Below are 11408 nucleotides of genomic sequence, written 5' to 3'. Positions count from 1 at the left end.
TCTCGTTCCTTTTTTTATAAAAAAAAGATGCAGGTATCTTACAGCTTTGTTTAGCACAGAGTTACATTCCTCTCCTCCCTCTTCAGTGCATTGCACACCCTCAGAATATGCTTGAGAGGGTTGGATGGTTCTCAGTTTTCACTGCTGTTTATTGTTGTTGCAGTTGATACTCTAAATTTATGGCCTTCTATTTTTATGATTCTTCAAAACGTATTCCATTCCTTGGGGTTTGTATCCAACACAGCTGTTTCGTTAGTACAGCAGGCTTCTGCTCGCGTAATGGACTTTTCCCCTCCTCTCCCCTCTAGCCCCCCGTGAACCCTTAAAATCTACTCCAGAGGGTTGGAGGACTCTCGGAGCAGATTTTGAGAGCATATGGGGAGAGGAGAGGAAGGAGAAGTCCTGCTTGCTACAATCCCTTGTGTTCTTGGCTTAGTTTCATTTTAAGCGTAAATCTATTAGAGAAGTTACGTTTCGAAAACCCATTTTGATCCATAGAGGAAAGAAATGTGCATTAGAAAGCTGACTTTCTCAGAAAGTCACCAGGCCACCAAATGTGCAGTTGTTCTTGCATTTTCCTTCAGAGAAATGAAGCACTACTTCTGCCAGTATGGAGTAGGTATAAACCATTCTCTGAACAAAGTCCTAGCTCCTTGAGACACATTAGCAACTGCCTGTGGAAAATCCATCCTAGTTCTGCTTTTGTCCTGTAAGGTAAGGTGTGGTAAGTTGCTTCTCAAGTGGGGGCCGATCCTCATTTTGAAGACCTATGTATCTGCATTATAAAATGCATATAGTAAGCCATATGGAATACTTTTCATTAAGGAAACTTCAGCTTGCTCTTCTACTCATTGCTTTAAGCCTGATAAATGGAAGTAACTGCAGTTGCTAGTCCTGTTGTCGGCATTTTCATGTGTGATTATTGAATAATGGGAATTTGGAGTCATGAATTTTCTGTAAAATTTATTTGAATTTCCTATGATTAGCCCTAGCCCACTAAATGTGATCAAAAACCACACTTCTGTGTGCAAGCGAATTGGAATTCACTCTGCACTTCTGGATTCAGAGAAAAACCATGGAAATTGGTGTGTATGTAAAGAAACAATTTAAAATTTTGTGGAAATGTGGTTGCATCAATTCCTGTTTCACAGGGGCGGGGTAGGGGGACTCCCCCTTATAGTATAGTACTGGGGTTGGTAAAACAAAACTGCAGAAATTTGTCAACACTGAGCATACATAATGTAGATCTTAGTGATGTCATTGCAGATATATTGGGGGAAACAATGTGGAAGTGCCAAATTTTATTCAGGAATTCAGAGAAGGCAAGATCATAGAATCATAGAATCATAGAATCATAGAATCATAGAGTTGGAAGAGACCACAAGGGCCATCGAGTCCAACCCCCTGCCAAGCAGGAAACACCATCAGAGCACTCCTGACATATGGTTGTCAAGCCTCTGCTTAAAGACCTCCAAAGAAGGACCTCCAAAGAAGGTCAAGGGGGAAATGGGGTGATCAGCTACAAGACAGCCTGGTGTTGGTGACTTACTAAAATAAATCACTACCTTGTTTCATAGGTGGAGAAAAATGAGACTCAAGTGGGCAGACACAAGTTTTAAAGGCTCCTTTTTCCTGCCTGGGCTGCCCTCTGTTTCTAGTAACTCAGAATTTGACCACCTGTAGGGTTAATGAATAGAATCCCCTTTGTTGCTGCATATAATCCAGTGGCAGAAAATGCTTGATTGTTCATTCTGGGACACTCCAAACAAACTTGGAATTATTTTTATTTTAAGTAAAAATATCCACTTTGAGTCAATGACAGCAGAAAGTTTACATTTTTAGAAAAGTCCTTTTTCCTTCTTGAGAGTCTGTTGCTTCCATTGAGGAAGGGCAGCAAAGTTTTGTCGGGACATTCCAAAGACAGCAAGAAAATCTTCATCTGATATGTAGTCCTATGGGATGGGGGGAAAGGGCAAGGATGAGAGAGAGAGCAAGTCCAATCATAAAGGTAACACACTGTAGTGAAAACACTACGTCCAGATTTCCTGTGAGTATTTGGGGGCACAGCCTGATAACACTTAGACAAGATGGCATGCTCAGAACAAGTCTAAGGAAACTGGAGATTGTTCTGTATTTTCCTCAAGTTGTTGCCACTTTATGCTGGAGCAGAATGAATGAACAGTGGGAGGTATTCAGCTAACTTTTTACGCCAGTGCAAAAACTAGCACTGGCACAAATTTTCTTCCTTCTTCCACACAATCTCCAAATCAGCTCTGGAGGATCAGGGGAACCACCAGAACAGATTAGGGGGGAACACATGGGGAAAAGAGGGAGAGAATGTTCCATCTCTCGCTCACACCTTGTGCTGATGGTCTCCCAGCCTTAACACTATCTTGAATACAACCTAATATTAATTGGGGCAGATGGGGATGGCTTTGGAAAGGAACTGTGCATATCTAATACTTGCCCAGCCTTCAAATGCTTCAGCACACTAGCAAGCTTTTATTCCTACACCCATTAGATGTTTGTAGCCCTGATTTAGCATACGCTAGCCTATTCTGTATCTGGATTTGGTGATGTGAGATTAAGCTGTGCCAAGATCTGCATACACCACCACTTTGAGCTCTTTGGAGGAAAGGCAGGATATAAATGCAATAAATAAACAGGAGAAATGTGAATGCAGCCCTGGGATTCTCACCTCCTTCCTGCTGGGGTTTACATCGCTGGGTAGTTCCTCTGCAGACACATTCATCAATTTCTCCAGAGGGTAGGTTGACATTGAGATACTACCCAAGGTTGTGTTGGCAGTGAAAACTGTTTTTGCATCAAGGATTTCCTGAAAGAGAAATTGGAAGGGGGAATCCCCAAAGCTCAAATGTGTCTTGTATCTATTTAAACAAGAGTTGTGGCAAGGCTTTTTTTCAGCCTCAGCAGAATTCAGTTCCGGCACCCCTCAGGTGGGCACCATTGCCATTATGGGAGAACAAGGGAGGTGTTCATGGTGAGTTCCAACACCTCTTTTTATAGAAAAATAGCACTGAGTTGAGGGAAGGTAAATTGGCATGGTAAGCTGAACTGTTTTAGATCAATAAATGCATTTATTGATCTAAAATGCAGTATTGTGGGTTCTGGTACACTTTGTAAGAAAGGAATTTAAAAATAAAAATTCTAGTGCCATCCAGAGGATTAAGAATGGTAGAGTTGAAAGGGACATGTTGATCTGTTGCGGCAGAAACAGTCTAGTGCACAATCACTTGTGCCATAATGCTCTTGTCTTTAAGGTGCTGCAAAAAGGTCAACATCCGAGGAACAGTGAGGGAGGTGGAGAGGGCATGCTGTGGGCAATGTTCTCTACAAGCAGTTAACATCCTTAAAGAGGAATGCAACTCTGTTCATCCTCAGCTGTGATCATACTTACTATCCCTCTAAAGGGAAGTTTTTCTGGAGTAAGTATTGCAGCCTTTTATACTGAAATAACTTTAAAAGAAGGCCTTACATCCCCCAATCAGATAGTACAGGCATGAAAAGCTACACAGCAGTTACTGCTATAAAATGAACTTGGGTCCTATTGTTCCTGGTTTCCTATAAATTAAATGGCAACTGTGCTACCTGCACTTACATATGATCAAACACGTGTTCGGTAATACTTACAGAAGTGATCTGGCCAAGGTTGTCCTCATTTACAAGTTCAGCTTTTAACTCTTCATAGGATTTCTTCTCCTGCATGAAAATAGACCACAAAAACCCTGGGAGTTACCAGACTACCCACACACACATGAACATTTTGATTTGACTGAAGGCTACAGAGTTAAAATAGGATTCCTTAAAGCGAAATTTGCAGTATCTTAAGCCTGGTAACCTATGTTCTCATCATCATTTGTGGATACAGAAAGTCTGGATGTAGCTAGCTACACTTCAGCATGTTGAAAGTTCATGAAAGCTAATTCTGATGAAAATCTGTAGGTGGAGTGGCTAACGTGCTTCCAGCTCCCATCGTCTCCGGTCCACCTGGCCAAAGGTCAAGGATGATGGCAGCTGTAATCGAACAACATCTGGAAGGTTAGAGGAGAGCTCTAACAAGGCAGAGCAATTAGAGGGAAAGTAATGTTTTCTACACATTTCAAACATGTCTTTGAATTCACATGGGATTAACCTTTGTTGCACGACGTGGTGTTTTCAGCTGCCTTTTGTTAGACCTGAAATAATAAGGGCCACTAGGTCACTTACTGTCCCTTTCAGGGGGTCCCATGCTAGGAACCAGCCAGTGAATGTCGGAGGCTCATAGCCTTGCTTCACAATCACAATGGGAGTGTCAAGGTCACGTCCACCCGGGTGAGTTCGCAGGTACTCCTGCACCGTTACGGCTGCTGCCTCCTTCTCAGCCTCATTTGCATCTTTGCCGATCCAGAAGTAAACCTGGCCGGAGAAAAAGCTCTTATGAACGGAAGCAGACATGCAGCTCATGTGCCGGTAGCTGGATCAAGGATCAAAAGGGAGAAAAGAGGTTCAGGGAATTCTGCCCTTGCATTTGTGTTTGCCTGCATATATCTCTCAACCATAGACTTAAAGCTTCTGTGGCAGACCATAACCCCCTAAACCTTAGGGAAGGAGATAGCTAACAAAGTTTCTAGAGGGGTAGTGGTCATATTCATTTCTTACCCCCAAAACAACAAAATTGTGGCACTTTTAAGGCAAACCCATTGGTTAAGACAAGGTTTCATCAGCTGCATGGAGTGTTAATATAGCGCAGCAATTATATCAGATGAGAAGTGTTTGTGCGCGAACAAAGCAGCTGTAGAAAAATTCCAGCATGCAACATTAGCCATGAAAGTAAAATTCAATAGCATTGTTACGGGGGGGGGGGCATTCATCTGCCAAGGTGCTTCATTGAGCAGCAAATGCTTCCTCTCCCTATTCATTCTTTTCCCCCCACCTCAGACCCACCTGGTCCCAGGCATCCAGTAGGAACACATCATCTTCTTCCAAGTCATCTTGAGTAAAATTTGTGATCTCCATGGCAAGGAAGCGCCCCGTCTTATTGGAGCACTGAAAGAGCCGAGGTGTGATGGCAATTGTTTCCTCCTGTAATCTGCACAAAAAGAGGGAGAGAGACAGGTCAGGTGGCAGGTCAGCTCCCACACAAGCACATGGAGAAAAAGCCATATAGCTAGCTTTTCTACCAGGCCACATCAGATGCAGCCGTTCTCAACCTGTGGGTCCCCAGATGTTGTTGGACTACAACTCCCATCATCCTTGAGCTCTGGCCTTGGGGTGATGGGAGTTATAGTTCAACATCATCTGGGAACCCACAGGTTGAGAAAGGCTGGATTGGAGCAATCTAGAGTAGAGAAGCAGCCAGAAAGGGTGTGCGAGGGTTTCATTTCCCCCTGAAACTCCTTGCCACTTGCCTCTAAAATAACCACCCTCTGCAAGTGGATTTGGAGGGAAGGAAACTGACACTTGAGGTTTTCCCACACATGCCTTTAAAAGCCACCAGAGTCTTCCGATTTTGAGTGGAGATGGAGGCTGTGGCTTCTTCCATCCAATTCAGACTTTGGCATTAGGAGAGTAAGGACTGGCGTGTAAGAGTGCATTGCCTAGGCAGGACCGGCCCTGCCATTAGCCAGTGTGAAGTAGCCGTTTCAGGCAATGGAGGCTGGGAGAGATGGCAACCACACTAAGAAAATTTAACTATGAACCCCCAAATTTGGAACCCTGTTCCAAACCTGTACCAAAGGTTTGCACGTCTTTTACAGCAAAATCCCAGCATTTTGTAGCACGCCATAAACTGAGCAATTGATACATCAAACACAGGCTTCATGCTTAATATTAACTATGAACCACAAATCGGTGCCAAACTGGTGGAGTTCTAGCCCCCCTGAGTGGAAGCCTCAGTAGCAGCTATACTGCCTTGTTGGTGGCCTGGGCTGGTTGGCTTCCTTGCCTCACAGTATTCTGCAACCAGCATGCCTGGAAAGGGCCCCTTGCCCAAGTGATCAGCTGTAAGGTGGATCAGCTGAAAGTGGAGGCCATACATTCTGGTAGCCATGGTGTGCACACATCTGCTGCTCTGATGATGTGATGCAGGCAGCTAGCACTGCCCCTGCAGAGCAGCACTTGCCCAGGTGCCAGATGTTACCTTTTATTGTTGGCGTACTGGGACTTCCCGCCTAGCGCAATCCAGAACTCCGCAGGCTCCTGTCCTTCTGCGATCACTGCTTTCTCGGTCTTGGAGATCAGGTCAGCCACACTCCTGGCCATCTCCCTCTCATCCCCACTGCAACCCTGCAGGAAGGAAAACCAGACTGTGCTGTGGGGGTTGGGGGGTTGGGTTCAGCCTTTCAATTAACTAAATTCCACTCCCTCTTCCAAAGCTGAGAATGTTTGTTCTGGATCACACTTGCTAGTGCCCTCAGCCTCCAAATCACCCACCAGCTGTGCACTTCTCCCGGAAAGGATGCCTACCTTCCCATACCAGAGGTAGCAGCAACTCTGAGTCTTGAGGATAAAGACATCATTGGAATTGAGGGAGGAGGCCCGGGGAGGCACCTCAAAGGCCTTGGTGTTGAACTCGTTGGTCCCATGCACCTGGAAAAGGCGGATGGTGGGCACTGGAGCTGTGCTGCCAGCTCGGGAGGTACCACCCTAGGTGTAAGGAGGAGGGGAAAAAAGAATTTAGACAGCTATGAGAGTCCAGGCATCACTCCAGGCTTCTAGGGCTTGGATACTACAAGAGCAAGAGAAATTATGCAAAATTTTGCACACTTTCTGAATGGGCGCTGTGTTGAGGAATTCCACAGCCTCTCAGCCATGCTTCTATAGAGCATGAGCATCACTGCACTCCAAAGCCCAGTGCATTGGTTATATCATCCCAAATAAAGGTCATAGGACTGCATGAAAGCAAGATCTATTAGTTAAGCCTCAGTCTTCCCCCAGAGACATAAACTATTTTGTACAAGCTTTGTCCCATCCCCATCATTTCACCTTCCACTGCAGAACTATAGGAACTGGTCCCAAAAGGCCCCTTTCCTGACACAGGTGAGGTCAGGTCACTCTGTGACTGATGTATTCTAGGTTCCCCTTTGCCTTGATAGCTTCCCATTCCGCAGTAGCCTTTTCTGCCACTGGAACTTAAACCCGCTGCTCCTTGTCCTGTGCAGGGCATGGAACGAATGGGATATTTTCCCCTCCCCTTTCTGAAATCTGACAGGAGGGTCACATCCGCTCAATATACAAAGCGCCGCCACCAAAGGAAAAGGGATGAGGAAGCGGTGGAGTGCTCAACCACAAGCAGCTTACAAAGTGGCAACAAGAATACAGCCTGTCATAAAACTCCCTTGAAGTGGTATAACTCCAGATTAGGAAGCTTTGAGACCAAAAGACATGTGAAGTGGGAAAGATGAGTTTTGATCTCCCAGTGGGCTTTTAATATTATTATTTAAAGCCCCTCTGGGATCTCAGATTTTGATTGGAGAAGTGCTGCTGGTGGAGCAGGTGTTCACTTCTCTGTGATTTTCCTAGTCTAAATTGCTCCCCAATCCCCAAAACTATGATTATCTCCACTGGGGGAGGGGAAACAAGGGAACCTGTATTGTGCCTGTTACCCCATCCCCCCAAAATACCTACTTGGATGCAAAACCTAAATCCCCCTTAGAACTATTGTTCTGATCAAAATTAGAGCCACCACAAGATACTCGAATGTTCTCTTTGGATTTCCTGTCTCTTATCTGTTTTGCTCCCCATTGTACAGCTGGGAAATGGAAAGGGAGGCAATTTTAACCACCGAGTCTGTCCCTCTTGTGCTCACCGAATACACCACCATGCGTCCCTTGAAGATGGCCATAAGATGAGCAGGCTCCTTGCCCATGGTCACTCGCACCTGCACAGGTTCACCATTATACTGTTGGTCCAGAATGACAGCCTGGTAAGCAGAGGCAGTGATCTCGTCGGGGGTGGCGTGGCGACCCTGGAAAGCAGCAACAGAGTAGGCTGACTTAAAAGGCTGGGGTACAGTTCCGACTGTCTCTCAGCTACAATTCAATGGAGAAAGAACTTCAAAACTCATGACTGTGTTGTGAGCAATGGAACACAGCATCCTACAGCAGAATCCAGTGGCATCTTTAGGGTCCTGAGAACTTCAGACTCCTTTGGAAAGGCAAATTCCTAGTACTTGTTGTTGTTGTTCTGAACATGCAAATGGTTTCTACTGCTCCTTAGTGACGTGTGGGAGGTCTTTCTTCTCTCTCCATCTCCTTGGCCTATACTCTGCTTCCTTTGTCGTAATCCCTCCTGCCCACCTCCACCTGCTCACCTGCCAAATGTAGATCATGTAGTGCATTTTACTGGAGACTAGATACTTGTAGAGGATAAGGTAGCAGTCGCCGCTGTAGAAATGACCAAGCCAGCGACCCTCCACTGGTACCAGTTCCAAGTCCTCAATTCGCCAGACCTGTCAAGGCAAGTGGAACATGAGCAACAGGGTAGCAGTAGATGTTCAAGGGGTGGGCAGGGGTTGGTGGGTGGAGGTTTCCTCAGTATAGCCAGGAATATAGTGCTTGGCAAAGTTAGCTCGGTTAGCAGTTAGGTCCGTCATAACTGGACACTGCAGATTCCGCGATAAAGAGTGAAATTTCCTGGGAGAAAACAGCAGGGCAAATGGAAGTGTGAGCAAGCCCCTAGAGTAGTGGTGTATATCTGAATTTCTCAACTGTGTACATTTGGGGTGATGGTGGAAGGAAATGTGGCACTGGATACAGAATTCAGCCTTCTAAGGATCTCGATTCTCATTTAAAACACCACCAAAGCATCACTTTTCAAGTCCTTATGGCTATGGTGATATGCTTCAACTTTACTGTGTGATGCCTTGTGAAGTCCCAGAGAAAGAAGTAGTGATGAAGAAGATGGTCCTCAGTTCCCTTACGTTCCTGCTGATGTTGTCCTTACAGGGCCTGTGGTGAGCCCAGGGCAAAGACCTTCCCGAGCCTACAAACCTAAGGAGCACCGAAGCATACCCCACAGCCCTACCAAAGTTATAATTGAATGGTATTGAATTTATATCCCACCCTTCCCCTCCAACGTGTCCAGGGCCTTATGTTATGTGGCATTCATGCTGCTGTTCCCCAACTAGCCAAGTCACTGGCACTGGATATAATTTTGCAGCTTGTTGTCCTTTCAGAAAGGCAAATTTGGACAGCTGTAACCAAGGAGATTTTCAGTCCTTTTCTTGCCACAAGTTCAAAAGGTGTGGCTAGTTTGGGGCTGGTCTTGCCAGATTTATTGCAGCTGCTCACCTTTAACTCCAGCTCTACTTTCATAATGCTAGCATGGCAATTCATTTTGCATATGTGCAGAGCTGAGGCCAAGAGGAAGCCTTTGAGATAGAGCTGTCTTGTGCTCTTGTGTCTCACAACAGGTTATCCCACTAAACTCAAAGCCAAAAGGGGGTGGGGACTTGGGTGGGCCTGGTCCTTACCCAGGGCTTTTTTTTCCAGCCGAAATTCTCCTGAGCTCGGTTCCAGCACCTCTCAGGTGGGCACCATTGCCATTACAAGTGAAGAATTTGTGGTGATTTCTGGCACCTCTTTTTCTAGAAAAATGGCACTGTCCTCACCTCTACTTCTCCAGAGCCGTCATCCACCATCTTGTGTAGGGCAGCCATCTCCGGCTTGGCATGGAGAGTGGTGGCATCAAACTTCACTTGCTCTACTTTGGCTGTTGGGCAGCCAGGGAAGAAAGTAGGTAGGTTTGGTCTTAACCAGCACATCTGCGTTGAGGGACCGTGTGGCCCAAAGGATGGGCAGTTACAAGCTAAAGAATAAACTTTGATGGGATGGATGGAAACTGCATGTGTTACTCCTATAGGAAGGAGGCACCACCATGTATGATTTCCACAGCAGAAAGCAGAGGATAGCAACCCACATGCTTATAAAACCCAACGTTTGGGGTTCTGCTGTGAACTGCCCTGGGTTCGTCGGATGCAGGGCAGTATGCAAATTTTAACAACAACAGCAACAATGACATTTCATTCTAAAGGAGTGTTTGTTCATATACAACACAAACCCTCAGCCGCTCGTGTCAAGGATGCTGCCAATATTAAGGAGGGGGTTCACAATAAATGCTTCCTTCAACCCACATTCAAGGCCACAATTACCCAGTGTGGTGCTCTCCCATCATTCCTAATCATTACCGGCCATTCATTGTGCACCTTGTGGATGGCAGGAACTGGAATCCCACAGCTAGAGGGCACCATGTTGGTTACCACTGCACTAGACCTCCGTAGTGGGGTTTTTTGTGTGTGTGTGTAAACAAGAATGAGTCTGGCAGAACTTTAGCTCCAGAATTCCCAGAACGGTTTCACAACCAATTCCTCTTCCCAAAGGACTCTGGGAACTGCACCTCTGTGAGGGGAAGAGGGGTCGAATAAAAACAGCTCTAAGCAGCCTTAATGAACTACAGTTCCCAGGATCCTCGGTGAAAAGCCATGACTCTCAAAGTGGTATAATAGTGTTTTTAAGGTATTGTGCAGATATGGCCCATATTAACTATGTACAGTGGTACCTCAGGTTAAGAACTTAATTCATTGCAGAGGTCCATTCTTAACCTGAAACGGTTCTTAACCCGAGGCGTGCTTTCGCTAATGGGGCCTCCTGCTGCCGCTGCGCCACTGCTGTGTGATTTCCATTCTTATCCTGGGGCAAAGTTTTTAACCTGGAGCAACCACTTCCTGGTTAGTAGTGTTTGTAACCTGAAACGTCTGCAACCTGAAGCGTCTGTAACCCAAGGTACCACTGTACTTAAGTACATATTTAACTGTGGATTTTCAATTTTCTTTGCAAATTGAAACTGTGGGTTTTCAAATTTCTTTGCAAATTGATACAGAAACAGGAGAGAATGAATTGAGGAATGAACACAGAAACTGACACAGAACAGACTGACCTGCCTTTTCACAAAAGAGACAGGCCAAAACAACATTCTTTCCCACCTCTTCTTGTGGGGCCCATACCTGTCAGAAGCAGCCTCTAAACCATCAGCTCCACTAAGCTGATCAGGCTTCAGCACTTACCTATTTTCCCAACTGTGTTGGTCTTGCCAAAGCCAGTGCTTTGATGGGGGAGAGTCCATTTCTGAAAGAGCTGCCTAAAGACAGCAGATTCAGAACCGTCATTTTCAGTCTCCACGCTGGTGCTGGGTGGGTAGTTCTTTGCCTTCATGTAACCCTGAGATGACAAAGAGAAGACCACAACAGAGCAACTTTCACAACAAGGTGAGGAAGGACTCCACAGAGACTTCATTAAACAGAGCATATTTGGAAGTATCCTAGACCATCACCCTCAACAGGCCCAGTGTTATCTCTTTGACAACTGGGGCCTGCAACAAAAATTGATAAGTGTATTCCTCGCCTACTATAA

General features: G+C 45.6%; 1 protein-coding gene across 2 annotated transcripts in view; it reads right to left on the bottom strand.

Moving 5' to 3' along the window:
- Nucleotides 1-1768: 1768 nt before the first annotated feature.
- The window catches only part of VIL1 (villin 1), a 29911-nt gene continuing 20271 nt past the window's right edge, over nucleotides 1769-11408 (bottom strand). For both annotated transcript variants that reach the window (XM_083442419.1, XM_083442420.1), the window contains 11 exons: nucleotides 11063-11216; nucleotides 9611-9711; nucleotides 8312-8449; nucleotides 7808-7966; nucleotides 6466-6645; nucleotides 6140-6285; nucleotides 4945-5089; nucleotides 4228-4416; nucleotides 3652-3720; nucleotides 2699-2836; nucleotides 1769-1952 (listed from right to left, as the gene is read on the bottom strand). In XM_083442419.1, coding sequence (XP_083298545.1) covers nucleotides 1839-1952; nucleotides 2699-2836; nucleotides 3652-3720; nucleotides 4228-4416; nucleotides 4945-5089; nucleotides 6140-6285; nucleotides 6466-6645; nucleotides 7808-7966; nucleotides 8312-8449; nucleotides 9611-9711; nucleotides 11063-11216 — 1533 coding nt within the window. In that variant the 3' untranslated portion in view covers nucleotides 1769-1838. The remainder of the gene's footprint in view (nucleotides 1953-2698; nucleotides 2837-3651; nucleotides 3721-4227; nucleotides 4417-4944; nucleotides 5090-6139; nucleotides 6286-6465; nucleotides 6646-7807; nucleotides 7967-8311; nucleotides 8450-9610; nucleotides 9712-11062; nucleotides 11217-11408) is intronic.

Source organism: Podarcis tiliguerta, assembly GCF_965153285.1.
Source record: "Podarcis tiliguerta genome assembly, chromosome: 1".
Classification (NCBI taxonomy): domain Eukaryota; kingdom Metazoa; phylum Chordata; class Lepidosauria; order Squamata; family Lacertidae; genus Podarcis; species Podarcis tiliguerta.
This window is presented reverse-complemented; position numbering and strand designations above follow the sequence as displayed.